Raw genomic sequence first — 24,885 nt, forward strand, 5'->3', positions numbered from 1 at the left:
CGTACAATATTTTATCTAGTATAAAATAAAATAGAAATACTCAGGTACAGTACAAGTACCTCAAAATCGTACTTAAGTGCAGGACTTAAATACAATGTACTTGAGTAAATGTACTTAGTTACTTTCCACTACTGTAGTACACTACCAAGTAATTAATTTCTCTTAATTGCAAGAATAACTGAGGGTGGGAAGATCAGAGTAGAGCAGGTCAATTCAAATACTACATAAAGAATAAATATTTAAATACTTAATGAATTAATGTTGTTGGGGTTTAAATGGAGCAGTTCTTCCAAGGAACTTCCAATTTTCCGTGTGATTAGTAACCGCAAACCTCTGTCCAGGAATTATTCGGAAACTGCGGACCTGTACAATATGGCGTCGGACAGATCGCTTTCTTTTTCACCGGTTTGGTTTGGTGTCAGAGAACCGAGGATAATGTGCCGGCATCAACAGAAAATCAAAGAACACTGTGACGGAGACTGTGAGACGTTGGGGTTCGGCTCAGTGAAGGAACGAACGGACTGAAGATGACGTGTTTTTGTTCATCACAGCGAATTTACGGTTGCTGAACCACCCAAACTGCAGGATTTCAAACATACAAATTAAAAAAAATAAAGCTTCTATACAAACTTTTTTTTCTTTTGGTTCAAAGCAGACTCAGACTGTCATAGTCAGAAGAGGAACAGATAGAAAAGGTTGTGGTTAGAAGGACTCGTCTGTTGGTTATCAAAAAGCTACAAAAACAAAGATAAACAGCAGTTAAGGCTGGAGGAACCGTCTTTTTTCTGTCACTTGGGGGCAGTGGAAGAAGCTGAAAACACAGAGCAACGTGACATTTCTTTTGGAGCGCTGCTTGCGTCCAGTGTTCCCTCTCTTTTTGCTCCAGTTTTGGTCTCCACCAGCTCCTGAGGGAAACCTCAGGCTCTTCAGCTGCTAAATGCTCCACTATGTTCACCAGCTGGTCTCTGACTGGGTCTGTCTGCCGGTTGCTGCTGAGCAGGTGTTGGACAGTGGCTTTTTACAGCCATTTATCTTCTAGCTGCTCCATTCTCACACAGCAGCGACGACAATGGAAAATTAATTAGTAATTTTGGAGACAGTGGCTCCCTGATTTCAGAGAAAGACAACAGCAGCGTCTCGTTTCGAGAACCGTGGATTCCTGGAACCGTGGATTCCTGTGACTGTAACCCTCATCTAGCACAAGAGTCTCAAAACTTCTAACACTATAAACACTAGAACTAATGAGCTCTTACATGTAAGACAACAATACTGTGTCTTTATTTCCTTCTACATGGATCATTTACTGGTGGGGATGATGAACAGTGTTGTGTTCCACCCAACCAGGACGCTTTTTATTTAACTATGATAATTCAGGTTCTCTTTTTGTTCCATTTGCAAGGTTTCCACCCTCAGAAAGTTCGGCTGTATTAGGTGATGACCAACAAAACTAAACGTCACTTCCGTTTAGTACAACTACGTAGAAACTGTTTTCCTATTCCAGTCATTATTTTGCGATTTAAATGAAGACTTACGTGTTCACATTTTTTTTTTTAATGTTTATGTTTAACGTAACATTATCTCTGAATTTTTTCCATTTAGAGTTTGTCGGAGGACTGATTCTTCTTCTACTACTTCTTTATATAAAACTGCACGGGTTCAGTCTGTCCTGTCTGGCAACACTGATGAAGTCTTTAGTTCTGTAGATTTGCTCAGTCATCCTTTCAGGCGTCGACGATCGACAATCGTCTGCTAGAAACCAGAAGCTGCTTTTGTGTCTGACTGTCTGAAATCAAGGATCCGCTGTTTCAGAAACGACTGTGAATTCTGGTGATGGTAAATTTGTCACTGGCACTATAAACTGTACACGTTCTGTCTGAGAACGCAGCGTCCGGCAACAGTAACTCCGGGATGGGGTTTAGCGAACGGTTACTGGCTTCAAGGTTACAGTGAGTCGTTTGATTTACTGATAATGTAAAAATATTGATTAGTGCAGCTTCAGTAAAACAGTTAGTGGAGACTTTCAAGCCTGACGTTAGTTCATTAGTCGTCATCTTGTCAACTTGCATGTGGTAACCGTGGCAACGGGACTGTACTCGACAGCCGACTGGCAGCTGTTCGGGCTTCACGTCTCAACATGTGACGAGAGAAATCCAAACCTGCTGAAAACGTGTTTCAGCTCTCAGGATCAACTCCGTCTGTTCTGACAGGAATTATTTCACTTTTTCGGTCTTCCACTGATTCGCCTGAGCATCTGAGTCTCAGTCACATCAGCCAATCAGAAGCTGGTCTCTGTTCATGTGTGGTTTGGGGCTGGTGGGGAGCGGTGGGGAACCGGCGGCGGGCTGTCCGGCTCAAGGCTCTCGGGTGATGCTGGGATGTCAGCGGGAGAGGCTGCAGCGCCGTGGTGAGGTGAGACGGGGGTCTGAGACCGGGTGGGGCTCACCGCTGAGGGGGTGGGGCTTGTTGGGGAAGTAGGCGTGGCCCTGGGGTGTGGTGAAAATGAGGATGCCTGAGATGATGACAGTGATGAAGGTGTTCCAGGTGAATGGCGAGCACCGGGCGACACAGAGAAGGTGGTGGGGGTCCTCAGGCCGAATCTGGCCTCTAACTCGCTGCACATTGCCAAGCTACGCCTGATGCCCTCTGACCCCGCCAGGACCCCAAACCCGGAGCCCCCAGCTGCCTCTGAACCCTTAGCGAGCTCCTGGCAGCGCTCCACGAAGCTCCCCCTGCGGATAGGCCCCCATTCTCTGTCCCGGTCCAGGTGCCTGGGGGGACGGGGGCTGGCGGTCTGGTTAGGGCTGGAGGTGGAGCTGTGGGTGTAGGCGGGGCCGGCGACGGCGACGGCGAGGCTCTCCAGTCCGCCTGCGGGCCCGGCTGAGAGGCCGAGGTCTCGGACAGGTTTGGCTAGCGGCATGGGGGACGGAGCCTGCCGGGGGAGGCTGCCGCACAGCGGCGGGATTGAACCCGGCTCGGCTCCTCGTCCTCCTCCTGCAGAGTGGATACGCTCCGCCCTGAAGCCTTCGCCGAGCTGCGAGTGAAGACTGGAGGACAGGAAGTCCCAAGATTCAACAACAACAACAAAGCTCAGAATCATGATTAGTCAAAACTTTCATGTTTCTAACGAATCTGGGGACGTGATGGTTTCAGACCAGAGAGATGTGTAGAGGCGGATCAGTGCAGGTAAAATAAAACACCCCTGTAACGAAGGTTCTCCGATGTCAGCCAAGGAACACATTTTCAAGTACGTACAGATCCGAAGCCTCATAAACTGGCTAATGAAACCTGCTGTGGAAGCTTCACTGTCTACCATTAAACAACTCACATTAAACCGTCAGAAGAAGGTTCTAAAGAAAACTCTCGTCCAGATCTCTGTAGAGGACTGGGAGGAGACACGTCCTCTGGCCCAAACCGAGACTTTTAATACCACAATGTTACAGTAGAAACGGCTGCTCAGCACCGTCTTACTCAAATACTCCTGACAACTGTCTTAAATGTCGTAAAGAAATCACCCTGTTTGGTCGTATGTGGGAAAAGCTCCAGATGTTCTGAGAAGAGGTTCTTGAACTGATTTCTGATTTAACAGAAAAAACTGAAGTTATGTTCATTACAAACACATTTACTGGGAAATCTTCAGGGTGCATAGTGTAAAGAAACTAATTCATTTCAGTATGTAACAGGCCAAACGTGTAATTGCTTTAAAATGGAGGAATTGTTTCTATTATTTGTTTTTCCCGTGTAATTACTTATTCATATTCAATGTCAAGTTTCTCCTTTAATTGAGAATGTTGTGCTGTAAGTTGTTTTGTTTTTTTAAGATGAACAAAATCCAATGAACATAGTTTTGAAACAACAACAACAACAACAACAACAACCTCGTGCAGATCGTGAACCCTGTTTATGGGCTTGAAATTGTCTTTTTTAAATTGACATCTACATTGAAACAGTGAAATAACAGGACAGGCTCCATTGTTTTTTTATGTGGATAGTCAAGTTATCCAGATTAGATTGATGATGATTTGATGTGTCTGGAGTTGTTTGGTTCATCTAAGCTGGTTTAAACTCCTTCGAACCAATGTAGCTCCGTCGTTTTATGGTGAACCCCCACATATGAACTCACTCGTTGGTACAAACGACACTTTTTACACTACTATGAAATTTTTTTTTATATATAATTATGATGTTTTAGATGAAAACATGCAGGTTGAGAAACAAAGCATGATCTGTTTGTGTACTTACAATATAATTTTCATAATGAAGAGTTACCTGTACAACAAAATATTCACACTAATAATTCAGTTTGGGGAACTGACAGAAAGTCAACTAAAATGTTCTGACTGTTAAAAGTCAGCATCTTCATCTTATAGGTTTCAAGTCATATCACTTGAAACCTATAAGATGAAGAGGGTCCTCAACTATTACAGCAAATTTTACAGCACGTCTTTTGATTTTCATAGATCTCATTAGGTATTTTATGTGTGTGTGTGTGTGTGTGTGTGTGTGTGTGTGTGTGTGTGTGTGTGTGTGTGTGTGTGTACCTGCAGGTAGAGGCTCTCGGTGTGCTGTCAGGTGTTCTGGTAGGAGCCAGGTCACACTGATCCAATAGCTCCAGCAGCTCCTCCTCTGTTGGCCCGCCCAGCGCTGTGAGACAACCAATGAGAGTCCACATCACCCACTGACCGAATCACAGAGCTCGAGACAGTCACATACAGAGATAATGGACCAATCACAGCTCGTATTTCCCTCATGGACTGACCTCGAATGTCCCCTGCTGTTGTGTCCATGTCCTAACGTTAAAACTACACCGATTTAAAAACCTGCCCTCTGCGGTGACATCAGTGAACAATAAAGTTGTGTCAGTTGAAGAGTCTGACCTCTGATGTCGACCTTGCCGGCGATCTCCATGGCGGTGGTCAGGTCCCACATCTGGATGCTGCCGTTGCCGTGGCCGCTGAACAGGTAGCGCCGCGGCCGGGAGCCAATGCGACTCGAGCCCTCGCACTCGTGGACCATGAAGGCCGTGATGGAGGTGCCGTCCACCGAACGCACCTCACACACCCTGACAAACACACACACAGATCTGGCTCATACACAGCTGTTTTCTCTGTTCCATTTTTTCCAGAGCAGCTGCATCTCTGAGGTCTGTAATTCAATTCTTTTATTTATTGGTAATTGTACCGATGCATTTCATCTGTTTCGAACTTTGTGTCAACACATAGGCCTAAACAGCAAAACGCACAGAGATGGAGAGAGACGAGTAGAAAAGAGAGAGAAAGAGAGGGAGGGAGAGTTTTCCTGCTACTACATCTCTTTCTTTTCATCTTCTTTTCAGTTGAAAAACAACAAAACGGTCCATCACAGTCTGGTAAAGAGCAGGAGACACTCAGTGAAATATTGTTCCGTTTCTAGTGTCAGATAACAAAACACTGATTTCAATGGTGGCTCATAAATACTATGCTGACCAGTGGTCATTCTGCTGATTAAATCATCGTGTTAAGGTCCTGACACTGTCTGAGAGAACGGGCTCAACATAGTGACGCCTGCAGGTCAAAGACAGTAACTGTACTGCGTGACCGGCTGCACTGACATTTAAAACGAGTGATCGCAACAGAGCTACGATTAGTCGATCGATCATTTAGTCGATCGGCAGAAAATCTAAACCGCAACTATTTTAATAATCGATTAATTGTGTCAGTCATTCTTCAAGAAAAAAAGTCAAACGTTCTCTGCTTCCAGCTTCTCCGAGGAGAGGACTTGCTGTTTTTTGTATGTGTCTTACGAAACAGTCAATTGAATATCTTTAGGTTTTGGACTGTTAGTCTGACAAAACAAGCAAACCGAAGGCGTCTCTGTGGACTCAACATGTCATTAACTCAATGATGAACTGATTACTTGAAATAATAACTGGCAGACGGATCGATAATGTAAAATAATCCTCCGCAGGATGTTGTTAAATTAAAAATATGAAGAAATTTGAATCCTGCCCCGAATTTACTCTTTTATGTCACTGTAACAGAAAGAACCAATAAAGTGTAAACCAATAAAATACCACATCGTTAAGGAGAATCAACAGGAGTAGTAGTATCAATAAAGTCCCAACCATACCCACCCCTGCTTGATGTAGATGCATTCTAGTCTATGTACACTACCCAGGACTTCAGCTAAAGGATGGTGTGTGGTGGTACAATAATTAATCCAAGTAAATACAATCACAAAGCATCTGTTACAGGTACACGAGCTCCTCGCCTGTGAAACATGAGAGCTGTGGCCAAAACGAGTCTGAACGACATGAAAAATGTGTCTCTCACCTCTTTCCGTTGGACGACAGTCTGACGTACAGTTTATCGGTGTCCGGTACGACTCTCTGAATAAAAACCTGCTGGTCGTCTCTCTCCCCATATGGACCTGAAACCAGGAACGCACACTTACCACCGGACCCTTCTGACCTCAACCCAAACAATTCTAACTCTAACATGCCAGTGAATTTGAATGGGCTCTTTTTTTACACTCAGAGTCCAAGTGGGACCTCTGCTGGACAAAGCCTGCATTACAGCGAATGAGACGCAGTGAATCCGAGGACTTTCTAAGCGAAGGGATTCACGCCCCCCTTTAGGTGTAAATCCAGTTTGTTGGTGGGAATGAAATGTTCAAAGATCCCCTGGGCTGGTGAAGTTGGCTCGACAATATTCCCGGGAATCCTGAGCAGGTGTTTCCCGCAACCGGTCTGCTCAGTTACTGCGTTTCCAGCAGCAGTGACAGTGACGGTGCTCAGCTCACCCCCACACCCGTGGCCAGGGCAATTCTCTTCGATAACACCAGTAAGACTGACATTGGTTGTCTGGAGATTGGTGAAAGGTATTTCACCTGGTGACAGCTATTTGCTGTATTTTAGATTTTGAACCTGTCTGGCCACTCGCTGAATAGTAACAAAAGGGAGCCGGAGCAGAGTTTTAAGTGTTAGCTGAATGCCATCACTCTGACGCTAGAACAACACCACTGATGAATATTTCTGCCATCTGTGGAATCGCTCGTCAATGTGCTGCTCAACGCTTCAAAACAATGGAGAAAACTGGAACTTTTAGCACAATTTCGGTTGACACGTGACAAAACGTAACACGGGCTTTGACCTTTACCCCCCGTGGTTGCGTGTGCGTGTTACCTATCTCTGTCCCGGCACTGCAGCCTCCGTGTCCGTCGACGTCGTCCAGGCTGAGGATCTTGAAGGAGGTGAGCGCGGATCCGGCTGGGTGGAGATCATCCCTCTGAACCGAGTCACCGTCCACGTTCGGACGTGGTTGTTGTCCGCACAAACTGAAAGACGACAAACATGAAAATCGATGACAGGACGGAGGAGAAGCACAGCAAGCGGCAACCTGAAGGACGGAGACGGTTCTGACGACGAGGGAAAACGTGACCGACATGTGATTGAGTACGTTGCGCTTCTCTGTGGATTTAAACGCTGGTGTTTCTCAGACTCGTACCTGAAATGAGGTGTTTCTCGGACAGCATGATCTTGGTAACGGGGCTGCGGTGGACAGAGAAGGTCTGGAAGAGCTGAGGCCCCGAGCCGACGGTCTCTGGATGCTGAACGATGACTCGAACCGTCCCAGAGCTGGTCCCATACGCGATCTCGATCCAGTTCCCACTGTCACCTGATCAGATGGACTTGGCTGTGAGTGTTAGAGACAGTCTCCCAGTCTTCTCCCAATAAGCCCATAATACATTTTCTCGTTAGTGTCATCATTTAACTGCAGCGACAACTTGAAACCGGCGGTTTCAGAGTGTTTCCCGGTTTTTAAAGCTGATTTTATTTTCTTTGTGCATTATAGAGAATAACTGAGGGATAACTTTATCCCAGAAATCTTTAAGGGCGACTCAAGACGGTCTCGCCTGTTTGACCTTCATGTTAATCTGACAGCATTCGCCGCATCCCACAGAACACAAATCAGGCTTAACTTGACTGAGAGACACAGTTTTCAGTGGGTTGGTGCCGTCACTGAGCCAAACGAAGCTAAAGTTGTAAAGGGAAAAAGGTGCCGGCAACCGCAAGATAAGCTCGTAATCACAAAGAGCTAAAGCTATGTTTTTTTAGAAAATGCTGAAAAAAATGAGCAAAATGTCTAAACACAAGCGACTGCACCAGAACTTTGTTGATGAATAAAAACATGAATTATAGGTAAAATACAGTGGAAAAATGTCAAATTTTTGTTTGATACTTAATGTATTTCAGTCGCCACCAAAAAAGTACTGTAGTGTGATAACCTGCCTTAAAAAGCAGCAGTAGTATGAGAAGAGCAGCAGCATTGTTAACAAACAGCAGTAGTGTTACAGTTCCGTACTAGTTTTAGGCGTGAGGTAGACACTGAGAGCAGTGATGGCGTCTTCAGTCGGGTCTCTGTACAGCTCCGTCACCAGCAGATCGTTATCCTTCATCCTCAGAGGAAACTTCTGAACATCTGGTGAACGAAAAGAGAACAGCAGTGAGTCTCTGTTCAAACGTATCCTTGTTCATCAAGTCCCATCACGTACACAGGTAACGACGACAGGTTTGACAGGTATCCTCTCGACTTGGCTCTGTGAGGCTGCACAGCTTTCAGCTGAATCCAACCAACCCAACACACAAAACGTGACGATAGAAGGCAAAGTCGTTAGTCGAGCTGAAACGAAGCGCCATCGATACTAAAATTACCATCAACTACTTTGACATTTTTCAAGCAAAACAGTATAGTGACAAAAATTCTACAGATTCTCTGGTATCAGCCTCTGAAATGTGAAGATTTTCTGCTTCTCTCTGTTTCACATGGATGTAAACAGAATATTTATAGTTTTTGTTGGTTGGACAAAACACGACTGTCTGTCCCGGCTGTGGACAGAGTCTCTATACTGACCCACCTGTACACTTCAGTGGGTAGCAGCCCACACCTTTTCTTACCTATATAGTAGATGGATCCGTTGTTGCAGCCCAGGATGAGGAAGGAGCCGGCAGTGTCATAGCTGCTGATAGGAACCACGTCCTGGTTCTGCACAGAGACGAAGGAACATTGTGCTGCTGATCACTGAACACTCGACCAAACTGCTCATTTTCATCCAGCTGTTTTACTTCCTCCTGATCACCATGCTGCTGCTTAAATGAATCCATCATTTCAGTATGTTCAAGCTCTTAATTTCTCTTATTCCTATCTGAATTTTACTCTTTGTGGACATTTCTCCCCCACGAATAGAAATAAGAAGAAGTGGGTGATTGTGAATTTGATCTGATAAATGAGAAACTCTCGTTTTTCTGCTCCGGCTGAGGTTTCGTCAGTAAATTGGACCTGACCCAGACCTGATCTGATCCGATCCTAGCAGAGAGAGAACAGCCACAATAGCAACAACATCATGATATTCTACCCATTAGCAAGCAGCTGCTAAGCAGCAGCAATATAATCATTAAAAATTCATTCATTGTAAAAATCTGTAACTATGTGATAGAAGATAATAATCAAATAAAACAAAATTAAATTCCATCATCAGGTTTTTTTTTTTTAATTATTATTTTCTGTCACAGTGATTATGTTGCACCAAGTGTTCAGAGTTGATACTGAGTGAACTCAGATCCATCCAGTCTGTGTCCACGTCAACATAGAACCTAACCGACCCAATTAAACTGGGTACAACTTGAAGTAATCAAACTCTGGTTTCGGTTCCTCAGTACTGACCGGACCCCTAAAACCTCTATTATGCGTTACATTTTCATGTGTATCGTTGGTGGCATTAGTAGTTTGCTGATCATCTTCGGAGGCACATTGTGACCATTTTAGGAAAACGTGGACGTCTCTCGGTCCGGTTTCAGTCTCAGCTCACTCGGCATTGGTTTTAGTTCAGGCTCAGATGTTAGGACTAAATTAGAAACCGAGTTCGCTGCGCTTTAATCAGGAGGCAACCTCAACAACCTCTGGGTCTTCAGGTGTTCAGTACGATGTACAAACAAATCTTTAGCAATGAATCTTCAAAATGCGCCGACTCTACTGAATCACCAACGTGACCGACGGAATCAGTAGCTTTAAGGAGTGGAGCGCCTCACTGGTGACCGAGAGCTCTGCTGTCGGCTCAGCTGTGACTCAGTACGTCAACTCTTCAGCAAAAACATATTAAGAGACCGTAAAAGCTTAAGAAACAATCATATTCTGATAATTCTGTTGCAAATAGGCAGTAGCCTCAACGGTTCTCTTACAGGCCTAGTTCTTTGCTGAGCGGAGCAGTTTGAACTGGCAACAAACCGAACTAAAGACAGAATCGGAATTAAAAACTGTGATCGCTTAGCTTATAAAGAAAGGGAACAAACTACAGAACTGTGCAAAAGTACTTTAGGCACTTTTATTTTTTCTATTTTCTTTATTTCTGAAAACATCCTCAAAAAAACCTCTGCACAGGGCTGTATATAGTCAGGGACAGCGAAACTCTGAACCGAACTGAACAAAGCGATTTGAATCGGCCGAACTGATTTTTGACCCGAGTGCGTCTCCACCCACCTGCCAGTGTTTGGTGACGGCGTTCCACACGCCGACCTTCCCGGTGTGGCTGGTGGCGATCAGCTGGTTGCCGACGAAGAAGAGCGCCTCCACCGGCACATTCAGACTGAAGACACCTGCAGGAGAAAGATACGAAATCAGAACAAGTTGTTTCTGTGCCACTGGAATCTGTTGGGAAAGAGTGTGTGTGGTCTCTGTGGGGAAAAATCTTAGTTAAGGACAAACAAATTCAAGGAGGTGTCACACAGATGTCCCCCCTCCAGTCTTAGAAAATAACAGAAACTATGCTGACATGAACTGAACATTCACAAGCTGACTCCTTTCTCTTGGCACGGTGAATATAGTCATAAATTCTGAAAAGATTGAACTAAATTTATGAATACTTACTTGCTAAATGCCTGCTAATACAATTTATGGTTAATAACAAAGCTGTCAATATATACAATTAAAAAACAAACAAAAAACCTCATACCAATTTCATTTCCGTTGCCGTCTGGACAGATGGCCCACAGGATGATCTCTGTCACCGAGGCAACAGCCACCATCTTGTCATTGTCTCCCAGCGAGCCGCCCATCACCTTGGCGTTGAGCGCGACTCTGTCAATCACCCAATCCAGACGAGGAGAGGTGAAGACCTGCTGCCACCCGGTCGACTCCTTCACCCTGACAGACGGAGAAGAAACAAAGAGACTTACAACAAGTGCATTCAGGCTCCACTGGAAGAACAGGTTTAGACTGAAAAGGTGGCGGAGGCATGAAAAGCCCCTGGATAAGAACCTGGGCCACTTGTCTAGATTAGTCTCCTACTGTTTTACCTCTCTCAGTGAGGGAGCTTTTGATAGTTTGGGTCAACTGACCCATTGAACAACATCTAAACCCGCGGTGCCCTTGATGTCTCAGAGCTCTGGACACAGACCCCGTCACTCCAGTGTCCAGGTTCAAGGTTCATTTTATTCGTCCATATAAGCATGTACATAACGGTCGTCCTTTCCTCGTCAACCATCGCTGACTCCCAAAACACGAGCACTTCCAAACGGAATTTTTACCAAATTATATCCAATCACATCCTGAAGGAGACGCCTGCAGTCCAAAATAAAAACTGTATGACATGAATAATCTCAGAAAAGCTCCTGGTGCCAAAACTGTTTTACTATAAACAGTGTAAGAGGTAAAACCTCTCCCTGACATTTCAGAGATTCATATGAGCTCTAAGATAAACCAACAATTACTGACAAAAAAGAACTGAAGTCTTGTACCTGTAGCAGACGACAAACTGTGTGTAGGCCACAGCGATCCAGTTATGATGACCGCAGACGATCCGAACCATGCCGGAATCTGACGACTGACCTGCACACACACACACACACACACACACACACACACATTTAACACAACACTTAACACTACTAATGTTTTACCATCCAGAGACCTAACTTTGAATCCTAGTTTCTGAGTGTGTGCCAGTGTTTACCTCCAGACGGCCTGTCTTCAGTGCTGGCCCTGCCCAGTATCCCGGAGTTCCCCAGGTTGGGGGGCATGGTGTTGCTGCGTCTGACCGGGGCCCTCTCTACGGGCATGATCCGGGCCCCCATGAACTGCGACCCCGCCACACTGTGACGGTTACGACGCTTCGCTGGGTACACTGGGACGACACAGGCGGGAAATGAAGCAGAAAGTTGAACAGAAATAAGCTGGGTCTCAATTCATGGACCCTAAGAACGTATTGTCCTTCAGCTTGGTGGAGGCAGGTGTAACACAGGGGTGCAAGGGTGCCAGTTATCTACTGTAGGTCTCGCTGTACAAAATCAGGCTCATTTTCAGGAAATTCTAGCCTAGTGCAGGAGCTCGATTCAGAAAGGAGGCTCAGAAAAGCAGCTGTATCCTGGTTGAGCCTATCTTTTTACAATAAATCCTGCACCTCTCCTGTGGATCAGGTGAGTTGTGAAGACAGGGCGCTGTACCTGGTGGAGGCAGGTAGCCATTGAACAGCACGTTTCCGCAGGAAGACCGGTCCAGCTCGTCACACAGCTGCAGCTTACGTACTATTACAAAAAACCAAGCAGTTGTTTCGTTAGATATCTCAACAGGAAAGCTGAGCAACAGTTAAGATTCAAGTCAGAAGCGTCACAGTGTACTGACACATCCTGGAGTCCACAGGGGACCTTTTAACCACCGGAGGTCAGCGAAAAAACAAGATCATGGGGGGGGGGGGGGGGGTTAAGTTGCTCTTTTAAATAGGTTCGTTCACAGCGTCTCCTGGTTCATTAAACTGATCTTTGTGCATCAGAGACAGTTAAATTATAAATGTACTGCAGTGCTTTTAACAGAGCGGAATGCATTTCATTCTCAAAGTGCGGGACAGAAAGACACCTGCTGAAAAAGTGCTTTACAGAGTAAGCAGGTACTGTTTTTCTTTTTTAACATTGCTTTGCTTTCTCCTGCTAGAAAATAAAACGCAAGCACAATGAATAAATAACTGACGAGTCAAGGTAGTGTATCACATTTATGTAAACATCCTGTAAACCCTCTATAGCCCTGCACAGCGGCTTCCTCCCGTCTCTCGGTCTCATCATATCTCCCGACACTCGGACTTTCTGGTCTCACCCAGCGGTGTGATGCCGTAGAACTCGGCCTCGTGCATGAGCATGTGCACGTTGATGGAGCGGGGGTACAGCTCTTTGGTCCGCAGGAAGTTGAGGATGGGAGCGAACAGAGAGGGGTCCCTGTCGATGAAGATCTACGGTGAGAGAGGAGGGACAAGGGGAGGTTCACGCACACGCATACAGCTACTAAACCACACAGAATACACACCGGTGTTATGACGACAATAACAATACCAGGATTTGATCATCGTGTCACTCAATCGACAGACAAATAAATACAGGACTACTGTACTCACAGCTCCGGTTTCATCCTTCAGAGTAGAGATCCGACCACTCAACAGACTGAAGGCAAAAACAAAACACAGACCATCCAGCTGTCAACAGCACAGATGCATTTACACCATCACTTTACTGCACATACCACGGGAGAACAGCTTCCCAAACTCCAGGTAAAAATCGCACGGGTTAGGCGTTGCCTTGTTTACGGGCAAACACACCTAACTTTGAGAACGCAGCTCTAATAACCCGAGTGGGGCTGCAACTAACGATTATTATCGCTTAAAAGCAAAACACCCATCATAACTTCTCAGAGCTGAAAGTGATGTCATTAAATTCCTGTTTTAGCCAACCAGTAGCTCGAAACCAAAGAATTATTCGTTTACTATCATATATGATAAAACCAAGCAGCAAATAGAGCCAGCAAATATTTTGCATGAAAAACGACTGAAACGATTAATCGATTAACAAAATAGTTGCTGATTCATTTTCTTTTGATTGAGCCAATTAACTGATGCATCACTGCAGCTCTAAACCCAAGAAGCTTTGGTTCCGTTCAGTTTTTGTGTTTTGCTCCTTGTTCACACACTATTCCTCTGGCAGATACACACTCACAGTGCTTGATATCCATTGTCAAAAGTAAAAATCTCAAGTTGAAGCACAGTTCAAGTGCAGTTATTCTGAAGCTGAATTTACCAGCAGACCACTCTTATTCATAAAAGATCTTAGTTTACAATTTTAAAATCACTGCTGTGTTTGCCTGTTAACGAGGCAACATAAAATTAGCAACATTTTGAATGGAGTTTGGCTCTGGAAATGACTAGTGCGTGTGTGTGTGTGTGTGTGTTTGTTTCAAACCTAGAGAAAAAGGAGTCAGGAACCCACGTCAGGGTCTGTCGGGAGGTGCTGAACCTGAAAACAAACAAACATTACCTCGATGACTCTTCTTCTTCTTTTAAATGGCAGATTGCAACTGAGTGGAGTTTTATTGCCCCCAGCTGTTGTACTACAGAGCCCTTCTTATCAGTTGTGTATCTTGTGAATAAGCAAAGACGTCTGAGTTTTCTTTTGAGAAAACGTGTTTTTAAAGTCCATGTGTTTAATCCCATAACTTCAAGATCCTTAATTACTGTCTTTGATTTAACCCCCTCCCCCCTAAAAAAATAGCATGACCGATAGTCTCCATTTGGTTGCAGAGATCACAGTTTCTATCTGGATGCTTTCCAGTGAGGTTCAGAGATGAATTTAATTTTGCACACCCCCCTCTCATCCTTCCTATCTAGGTGTAATGTGACCTTCCCACCCTTCATCGAAAGCTCTCCATCCCTTTATCTCTGCGGCTGCAGCTTCATTTTACCCCCCAGCTGCTAAGCATGGAGGTGGGGTCGTGTGGCAGCCCCTTCTCTCCACTTCAAAAATCAGCAAAATATTTCCTTCGCCCAATCGTTTGCATACAAGCCGCCTGCCAAGCACCTTGAAACCCTTTCCCTTTACTCAGAGTGCCCACAAATTCTGCATGGCGCCGAGCTGCCACACCTATCGTGTTAGATACCTGACACATGGGTCTGCAGACTGACTTAGTTTTTTACTGGACAGTTTATCACTTGCTGTGAACAGATACACGAAGCTGGTTTCAGAAACACCAACAAGAATGAATAGGCAAGATGCTAGATCTGTTTCTGTAATGTTATCGCAGCCGGATCTTACGGGTTCCATTGTCGGACAGGGTCAACCACGCTGTGTGCTGTTAATGTTCCCGCGTACAAAACACTAATTAAGACCTCGTAAAACATAGAAACTTGTTCATCGTTTGATTGTGTAGACTGAGTATACAGCTAGCTTAACGTTACAGCACCTCATCGCACGTTGTTCAGCCCTATTTCCATCGTCGGACACAAGGCAACCCTTTAGTTTAGGCTCCATCCTAACTTAATTTTTGTCCCACTTTTATCCGTCTGCGTTAAATTACTTTCTTCTCTACCACCGGTGTTTGCTACGACAAGCATCACTGTGGGTCTGGAGAGTCAGTTAATGGGAATACGAAGCGTCGGGCTGTGGAAAATCTCAACGAACCGCCAACCGCTGGACACGACTTTCAGATTTGGGTTAAGAATGGCTCACGTCGAGTTTGTTCGAGTACCCAGCTGTTTATTGCGGAGACAGCCGGGTGGTCAAGCCTCAGCTGTGGCCTCTCCACAGTTTTTCCTTTTTAAAAACATCGGTGACTTGAAGGTTCACGGACCTGTCCGATAATGGACGCCCCTTTGTTAGCCGTGATCCCGGTGGCTAGCAGGGGCTAGCCGACACTCCCCAAACTTCCTCCAGTTTCTCACCTCTTCCCTCCGACATTCAGGTGGATGATGTCTCCGCTCCTCGCCGTGTTAGACATCATCTGAAGCGTCCGCAACTCGAAGACAATAACAACACTTTTAAATTTTAATCCATTTTTAGGATAACTTCAGTTTCCGTCTTGTTTTCAAGCCAACTTCCTGTCGCGCAGAAAAGCGGAGGTAAAACCCGCGCTGGATCACTGGATCAGGAGAAAACCACCATAAACCACGGACTGGAATTGACTGGAAGTTTTTCTTTTTTTCCCCTCAACCTTCATCTTTTATTTTAACTTTTCACGGATTTTGACACTTTAATTCAAATATTAAATAAATTATTTAAGCATCAATTTTAAGCATATTTCAGTGCGAGCATAACTGGATTTAACTTTAGCGTAATACCTAAAAACATAAAAAAGACCCTTTCTCAGTATTAACTGTACTTTCAGAAAATTGCAGATGTATCTCATCATCAAGTTTTATAAAGGTTCATTTCCACCAGGAATAAATAGAGCAACTTTAGTCAAAATTAAGCCCTCATTGGGGTAGTTAGTGATATCTGCAAACAAATTGTACTTTGGTGAATGCAAAAGTTTATTAAACTTGCAAAATCTATGTAATAACCTCACCAATTTTATCGATTTAATTCTATTGTCATTTATTCTGCTTTTGTTTCTATTATTTGTTTGGTTATCGTGTATTTTGAGTATGTTTGTTGAATTCATTTATTTTTCAAACTGAATACCACCCAGTGTCTCGCTATTGGACATGAATAGTGAGCAACAGAAATGATCTGGAAATATTCTGCTCTTTATAAACAGGATAAAACATTTATCGATTTTATTCAACAACACTTTTAAATTTTAATCCATTTTTAGGATAACTTCAGTTTCCGTCTTGTTTTCAAGCCAACTTCCTGTCGCGCAGAAAAGCGGAGGTAAAACCCGCGCTGGATCACTGGATCAGGGAGAAAAACCACCATAAACCACGGACTGGAATTGGACTGGAAGTTTTTTCTTTTTTTTCCCCCTCAACCTTCATCTTTTATTTTAACTTTTCACGGATTTTGACACTTTAATTCAAATATTAAATAAATTATTTAAGCATCAATTTTTAAGCATATTTCAGTGCGAGCATAACTGGACGCAACTTTAGCGTAATACCTAAAAACATAAAAAAAAGACCCTTTCTCAGTATTAACTGTACTTTCAGAAAATTGCAGATGTATCTCATCATCGAAGTTTTATAAAGGTTCATTTCCACCAGGAATAAATAGAGCAACTTTAATAAAATTAAGCCCTGTCAGTAGTTAGTGATATCTGCAAACAAATTGTACTTTGGTGAATGCAAAAGCGATTAAACTTGCAAATCTATGTAATAACTCACCAATTTTTATCGATTTAATTTATTGTCATTTATTCTGCTTGTTTCATTATTTGTTTGGTTATCGTGTGTTTTGAGTATGTTTGTTGAATTCATTTTATTTTTCAAACTGAACACACCCAGTTCGCTACTACACATAGTGGGCCGGAGCGAACAGAAACATTCGAACACCTCGTCTTTATAAACAGGATAAAACACGATTTTATTCAACAACACTTTTCGCAAAGCGAGGTGAAGAGATTATTCTGGGGATTCAGAGGTGGAGCACTCAAAAAATATTGAACAATCATTTCCACAAGTTCATGTCTCTCATATCAAAAAGATTCAGGTCTTCGACGTCAAGCTAAGACATTAAGACACTAATGAAATACAGATACAAAGGCACACACTTGATACGTATTCTTTAAATGTATTTTATTTTAATACTTCAAAGTGTACTTTTACCAGTATGTTGTTTTGGTAGGTAAAATATCGAAATACCTGAACAAAATTTCAATATATAAATAAGCGTATCTTAAGTTCAAGTATTGATACACTGACTCCGACATCAGTGGTTTCAATTGAGCACAACTTGTGTAAAAATGTAAGATTAAAAAGTCTATGACTTGCTCTCAACTGAGTGTACTTAAAATAAACTGCATACTTATGTTTTTTACTGAGAAATAAATCGCAGTGGCAACCATTTTATCCTCGATCAGCAGGTAGAGAGCAGAACCACACCCTCCAGAGTGTAGCATATCCGATTGGCTGGTTAATACCACATTATCCAGCAGGTTCATCTTTGCCAGTCCAACCCTGAGTTGTTTTTTTTACCTGAGCCTTTTCTTCTCTGACTCCGACACTGTGCCACTGCAGAGGTCTTATTCACGAGTGATTGTTGTTTTGTTCTTGTTTTTTCCTCACACACTTGCCTGTTGGACTTTTGGACTCCACTGTAACGCTGTGTCCTTGCACTGAAGTTGGGTAAAATGTTAGCATAAGAGATAGGAATGATAAGTGACAACTACAAAAACAGTAAAAAACGACATTAGGCACGGTGGGGCCTTGAGCTAAGATCAATCGTTGCTCTATGACCGCTGCTCAATCCTGCACAATCAGTGGTGTTTGCCGCTACAGCCCAAAATTGCCATGTAACACACATTACTGAGTCAGTTTTTGTGTTGTTAAGGCTCTTTTCCATTTGCTCTACTGTTATAACAGCTTAGCATTTTAGATAAATGCTAAACATTAGTTTAACTACGCAGTATTTTAGCGTTTTCCATTATCTGATAATACTCTCATAACAACCGCTGTTCAGCAAACGTTGCATAGTCTCACTTTAAGCAGGTGTTTTCCATGTTTGCCATTTTATTTTATCTAAATATTGGACAAATTGAAATGTTGACCTGATGATGGCGCCAGAGGAAAAGTCAAGAGGGTCGCCAAAAGTTATTACATTTCATCCTGAGAGAAACAAAAACATCTGCACCACATTTCTTCTTGAAACCAAAGAAGAAGTAAACTTCAAATGAGGACTTTTTTTTTTTTTTTGGAAAAATCGCTCAGGTCACGTCGGCGCTCTGCTACTTCCTGTGCTGAGCGTCGATCTCTGAAAGCCGTCACCACAGCGGTGCTTCTTGAGCTGCCTGCAGCTGGAGAAGCCCCGACTGCAGCGGTCACAGGAGTACAGCTTCACCCCGGTGTGGATCCGCATGTGCGACTTCAGCTGGTTGGACTGGCTGAACTTACTGCTGCAGACCTGGCATTCGTACGGCCGCTCTCCTCTGTGGAGTTTAGCGTGTCGGTAGAAGTTGTTGCGCGTCCTGAAGGCTTTGCCGCACTGCTCGCACGTGTACCTTTTCTCTCCGGTGTGGAGCGTCATGTGCTCCTTTAGACGGCTCGGCTGCAGGAATCTCTTGCCGCACACGCCGCAGTTGTTGAGCTTCTCCTCACCGTGACGTCGCATGTGGTAGACAAACGTACATTTTCGGTGGAAAGACTTCCCACAGGTAGCGCAGATTAATTTGTTTTCTTCTGTGTGGCTTTGTTCGTGAACTCTCAAAGTGCTGGCGCTGGAGAAACATTTCTGACAGACCGGACAGCTGAAGGATTTGAGGCCTGCAGGTTTTTCTCTCTGCTGATTCTGTAACATCTCCTGGTCCTGGTGCACCACCTGTTGATGCTCCAGCAGTTTAGAGTTGTAGAAAAACATCTTCCCACACAGGTCACACATAAATGGTTTCTTGGCGCCGTGAACCAGCATGTGGGTCTTGAACGCCCATGTCCCTGAGAACTGCTCCCCACATTCCTCGCACCTGAAAGGTTTCTCACCTGTGTGGACACGGAGATGTCTCTGGAGGTTGTTCTTGAGGCCGAATCCGATTCCGCACATCTGGCAGACGAAGGGTTTCTCCCCCGTGTGGACGATCTGGTGCTGCACCAGAGCTCGTTTCAGCTTGAACGCCTTGCCGCAGTCGGAGCATTTGAACGGCCGCTCCTCCGAGTGCACTCTCTTGTGAGAAAACAGATGGGCAGATGTCCTGAAAGTCTTCCCACAGGTGGCACAGGTGAAAGGTTTTTCTCCGCTGTGAATGGACCGGTGCTCCTGCAGGACGCTCTTGGTGGTAAACCGTTTCCCGCAGGTGTCGCAGATGAAGGGCCGGACCCCGGTGTGGACGGCCTCGTGTCGTTTCAGCAGACGCAGCTTACCGTACGTCTTCTCGCAAACAGAGCACTTGAAGGATATTTTCTGCGCTTGATGGCGTAGCAGGTGTGCTTCGAGGTTTTTCTGGAGTCTGAATTGTTTGTCACACTGGCTACAAGGCCACATTTGCTGACTTTTCCTGTCTCTTGCCGTTCTCACCTTGTGGGCCTGTAGGTGAGTTTGGAGAGTCTTCTCCTCGTGGAAGCGCTTGTCGCACTGGTCGCAGGAGAAAGGCTTGTCGTGACAGCTCATGTGTTGCTTCAGCTGATGTCGGTAGTGGAAACCTTTGTTGCATTTCTCACAGAAGACTCGCTTCTGCTGATTCTTCTCCTTCCTCCTTCGGTTTTTCTCCTGGCTGTTACCCTTCCCGAGGCCTGAGCGTAAGAAAAAAAGAGAAATGTTATCTCGTACTACATGAAGCACACAAAACGGTCCGCACCTGTACACGCACCTTTGTCAACAGGTATGATTCAAGAAATTAAAATGATATATATCTATATCTATACATATATACAGTCAGATGAAACCTTTCTGGAACCACCATGATTTCCTAATTTTATCCAACATGTTCTAAAATCCCCAGCAGTCTGAAATCTGCTGTCACCTGCTGACTTTCCTCCAGCCTCTTCAGGTTTGTCCTCGCTGAGCTTGGTCAAGGTTCCCTGTAAAGAGCAAGATTAACAGTATGAAGTTTGGCCATTTATCAACAAAGTCTCCAAAAAGACCAAAATTCAATTAAAGTTATAACCGTTGATGTTTTTGTGAAATCTAACCTCGTTCTTTGATACTGTTTATGGTCGGTGTATTTTCTGCAATATGCATTCAGTGCATTTACATTCAGTGATTACATCTCAGTTTTTATTGTTAGTGGTTGAGTCCGACATTCCTGCACTGGATTCAGGTTACCTTCACACGTAAACTCATTGAGCGCTTTATTAGGAACACCACACTGATACCGGGTAGTTCCTCCCTTTGGTCTCAACACAGCCTCGGTTCTTCGTGTCCTGGATTCCACCAGATGTTGGAAACTTTCCTCTGAGACCCTGGTCCATGTTGACCTGATTGCATCACATCACTTCTTCAGATTTGTCAGCTGCACACACATGCTGCCGATCTCCTGTTCTACCAAATCCCAGAGCTGTTCTACTGGATCCAGATCTGGTGACTGGGGAGGCCACTGAAGTTCACTGAACTCGCTGTCATGTTAATGATACCAGTCACCACTCGGTGACATGTTGCATTATCCTGCTGGAAGTAGCCATTAGAAGACGGTGAACTGTGTCCATAAAGGGAAGCACATGGTCAGCAGCAATACTCAGACAGGCTGTGGCCTTCAAACCACGATTGGTTGGTATTAAAGGGCCAAAGTGGAGCCAAGAAAACATTCCCCATACCGTTACACCACCACCACCACCAGCAGTCTGGACTGTTGACACAAAGCAGATTGGGTCCATGGATTCATGCTGTTGACACCAGATTCTGACCCGAGCATCTGCTGCCTCAGCAGAAATCCAGATCCATCAGAGGCCAGGCTACATTTTTCCAGTCTCCAAATATCCAGTGTTGGTGAGTCTGTGCCCACTGCAGCCTCATATTTCTGTTCTAAACTGACAGGACTGGAACTTGACGTGGTCTCCTGCTGTTGTAGCTCATCCACCTCAAGGTTGGACGTGTTGTTCATCTCACCACAGCTGTAAACAGTGGTTATCTGGGTTACCGTAGCCTTTATGTCAGCTCCGACCAGTCTGGACATTCTCCTCTGGTGTTTCCGTCCACAGAACTGATGCTCACTGGATGTTTTTGTTTTTGGCTCCATTCTGAGTAAAAAATCAACCCGGAGGTCAGCAGTTTCAGAAACACTCAAACCAGCCCGATTGGCACCAACAGTCATGTCACGGTCAAACTCACTGAGGTCACATTTTTCCCCCCATTCTGATGTTTAATGTGAACGTTAACCGAAGCTCCTGACCTGTATCTGCAGGATTTTATGCACTGAACTGCTGCCACGTGATTGGCTGATTGGATAATTGCAGGAATATGTAGGTGTGCAGGTGTTCCTAATAAAGTGCTCGGCGAGTGTACGTCCCCTAAAAAGCTGTGGTGGGAAAACACCGTGACACGTTTGTGTACACACACTCCATGAGGCTTACCTGAGTTTCAGAGGTGACCCCTGATGAGGCCACGGGTTTGTTCTCCTCCGCCGTGAAACCCGGTGGACCGTCAGCAGCCTTCCCCGTGGCCTTCAGTGAGGTTTGAAGATCGGGGGTCACCTGACTGTTCGCTGTCGGTGCAGACTGCAGGGGGTTCTGGGAAGTCTGTGTCATGGTCAGTACAGCAGCAGCAGCAGCGTCCTGAGGTGTCAGGTGAAGATTGACAGGCACGGAGGTGAGGTTGGGCAGAGGCTGACTTGTCACCATCAGAGGGGCAGAGCGCTGAGCCCAGGTCTGACCTGTGGCCACTGAAGAGCTCAGGATGGCCACCGACAGAGCTGCAGGGTCCGACACCATCTGATTGGTGTACAGGGACACAACGGGGCTCCCTGTGGCCGTCATGGTAACACAAGATGAAGCAAAAATACAATCAGAAACAATATCACTTAGTAAAGTGGAGTGTAAGTTTACTGAAGCACTGTAGTCAAGCACTCAAGCACTTTAATTTTATGCTACTGTAGACTTCTAGTGCACCACAGCAGAACTCCAAAATATTCTGGCGCACAGAGGATCAAATCTTGGAATGGATGTCGGTGGTGCGAGGTAACTAAGAACATGTACCCAGGTACTTTGAGGTATAATTTCACTCTATTTTATACTTCAACTCCACTATATTTCTGAAGAAAAAATTATACTTTTTTTATTACACCACAATTATTGGACGACTGGTTACTTTTCTATCCTTTCATATTAGAATTTGCTCCAACTTGACCAGCTTTAATATTAAAATGCAACTTACAGGTAACTATTTTTGTTCTTCATTCATTAGCATATTGTTTTCACGATTATTGTTTAGTCCACAGCTGCATCGGTTAGTCGATTGATTATTAATTAGTTGATTAATTTCAACCCCTTTTCAAGCAAAAATGAATTGCAAAAAAAAATGTGTTGGTTTTAGCTTCTTAAATTAAAGAATTTGCTGCAGACAAGACAAATCAAGCAATTTTAAGATGTTTTTGGCTGTTTCCTCCACTACTTGTTGAGATTGAATTCACTAAACCAATAATCGATTAATCAAGAGAACAAACGGCAGACTAATCAATAAGAAAAGTTGTGGTTAGTCACTGCCCCAGTTTAGTCTGTAAAATGTCAAAGAAAAGCCCAAAGTGACATCTTGAAATAGCTTATTTTGTCTGAGCAATGGTCCAAAACACAAAGACATTGAATTTATTATCATATATGACAAAGAAAAGCAGGAAATCCTCATAATTCGGAAGCTGGAATCGGCAAGTGTTTGTCTGAAAAAGGACAATGAAACAATTCACTGATTAAAATGGTTGCCAGTTTTTGTTTTTTTCAGTGATTAACTATTTGTTGCAGCTCTTCTTACACATTAATGGCAGATGTCAAATTTATCATAGCCTATAAACATCTGAAAGGAACCATTTGCATTCTAAATACTTTTACTTTTCATATATCAGGTGCCTTCTGCCGCTAATACTTCAAATTATTACTTGACTGACATTTGGTATTTACAACTTTGAGATGTGATGGAGTATTTTTAACATTGTGGTGTGACTGATCTGTATAACATTATGATTGATAATGTATTATCACTCAATGCAGAAGTTCTTCCACTGATGCTGGCACCTGTCTTCATGTGTACTTTTCATGTTTTGTGAAGAATTCTGCAGGGCATCTTTTTGTAAGAAATGTTCTTTATGAATAAAGTATTATTTATCATTATTATCATTATCATTATTATTATTATTATTATTACTACTAGTAGCAGCAGTAGTAGTGTTGCTATGCTTCCTTCCCTCCTTCCCGTCAGACCGCCCTCTCACCGAGCACTGATCCGCCCTGCAGCAGCACATGGACCGGCCCGGTCAGAGTCCTCTCCCTCCTCTCGGTCTCCAGCAGCTCCCGGTTTTTCTCGGCTCTCTCTCTCGTCCTCTTCACCTCCCGGTCCAGGTGAGCCGCCTCCCTCCTCAGCCGGCCCACCTGGCTCCGCAGCCGACTCTCCAGCTGAAAGCCGGCCGCGAGGTTGCTCTTCAGCTCGGCCTCCAGCTGCCCCACCTTCGCCCTCAGAGCCCGGTTCTCCCGCAGCAGCCCGGAGGACGCGTCTCGGTAGAGCTCGGTTATTTTGGCGGTTAAATTTCTCCCCAGCTCCCGGAGGGTTTGGAGACACGTCGTCGTCGCTGCTTTCCCGCCTCCTCCGCCCGCGGCACCGTCCCGCCCCAGCGCGGCGAAGGTGGCCCGGACGGACACCTCCACCGCGGTCCGTGTCTGGGTCTCAAACCGGTCGTTGGCGCAGGCGTCCATCTTTCTTTCACCCGAGTTGACTCCTCCGCACCTTCCGTACGTTGTAACGTAGAAAGAAACTCTCTGCCACTTCCCCTGAAGCCAAACTCAAGTGTTGTGGTTGTTGTTGTTGTTTTGGTCCTGGGAAGTGCAGGAGAACGCAGATTTGTAGTCCGGAAGTTGCAGCTGGAGCGCATGCGTCGTGAGTGAAGCGCGTCCAGGACTGTTTATCAGTTTTGTGTGTGTGCGTGTGTGTGCGTGTGTGTGTGAACAGTTGTTAAGGCCCAAAACGAGATTTTTTTTAATTCTTATTTTATTTTTGCAAAATAAAAAAAGTAAACAAACAAACATGATTAATACAAAAGACGAATAAATAAATTTTAAAAAGCTCAAATGGGCAATAAATATACAAAGAATATTCATTTTTTTTGTAGTTATTGATCTCAGTACGTATTCAGTCTCTGTTTTAATGTATTGTTTAATTTTTAAAAATATATTTATTTTTTACCCATTTGTCTGTTTGTATATTTATAATAAACGTGGAAAAATATAAATAAATGTAGAAAAAATAAATAAATACATATAGAAAAATACATACAATAAATGCAGAAATAAATAAATGCATACAAATATATGAATACATGTAGA

General features: G+C 44.3%; 2 protein-coding genes across 3 annotated transcripts; both read right to left on the minus strand.

The window, feature by feature from the left end:
- Nucleotides 1-2,267: 2,267 nt before the first annotated feature.
- On the minus strand, nucleotides 2,268-15,879 carry LOC120792263 (SH3KBP1-binding protein 1-like). Its single transcript, XM_040131336.1, is given in 19 exon segments — nucleotides 2,268-2,333; nucleotides 2,336-3,044; nucleotides 4,539-4,641; nucleotides 4,875-5,059; nucleotides 6,309-6,405; nucleotides 7,160-7,240; nucleotides 7,243-7,311; nucleotides 7,482-7,652; nucleotides 8,340-8,456; nucleotides 8,933-9,020; nucleotides 10,512-10,627; nucleotides 10,984-11,174; nucleotides 11,768-11,858; nucleotides 11,983-12,153; nucleotides 12,473-12,553; nucleotides 13,116-13,248; nucleotides 13,411-13,456; nucleotides 14,249-14,302; nucleotides 15,724-15,879. Coding segments are annotated over 19 exon segments (2,628 nt in total). The 5' UTR covers nucleotides 15,783-15,879.
- A 1,844-nt stretch (nucleotides 15,880-17,723) lies between these two features.
- Nucleotides 17,724-24,417, minus strand: LOC120791469 (zinc finger protein 708-like). 2 transcript variants are annotated; one of them, XM_040129842.1, is made up of 5 exons: nucleotides 23,781-24,417; nucleotides 21,934-22,322; nucleotides 20,388-20,445; nucleotides 19,411-20,157; nucleotides 18,925-19,252 (listed from the first exon to the last, which is right to left on the minus strand). In XM_040129842.1, the coding sequence occupies exons 1-5, from the start codon at nucleotides 24,256-24,258 to the stop codon at nucleotides 19,029-19,031; spliced, it is 1,896 nt and encodes a 631-aa protein (XP_039985776.1). In that variant the 5' UTR covers nucleotides 24,259-24,417; the 3' UTR covers nucleotides 18,925-19,028. The 2 variants fall into 2 exon arrangements, with proteins under 2 accessions (XP_039985775.1, XP_039985776.1); XM_040129841.1 differs by having other exon boundaries at nucleotides 17,724-20,157.
- Between the last annotated feature and the right edge of the window lie 468 nt (nucleotides 24,418-24,885).

Source organism: Xiphias gladius, chromosome 7 (genome assembly GCF_016859285.1).
Source record: "Xiphias gladius isolate SHS-SW01 ecotype Sanya breed wild chromosome 7, ASM1685928v1, whole genome shotgun sequence".
NCBI lineage: Eukaryota > Metazoa > Chordata > Actinopteri > Istiophoriformes > Xiphiidae > Xiphias > Xiphias gladius.

Bases quoted from the DNA above. Each gene is read 5' to 3' on its own strand.
- LOC120791469 (XM_040129841.1), bottom strand. From the start codon at position 24,258: ATGGACGCCTGCGCCAACGACCGGTTTGAGACCCAGACACGGACCGCG. The intron at 22,323-23,780 runs GTGAGAGGGCGG...TGACGGCCACAG, and splicing joins GCAGGGCGGATCAGTGCTCG to GGAGCCCCGTTGTGTCCCTG. The intron at 20,446-21,933 runs GTAAGCCTCATG...TGCTCTTTACAG, and splicing joins GGGTCACCTCTGAAACTCAG to GGAACCTTGACCAAGCTCAG.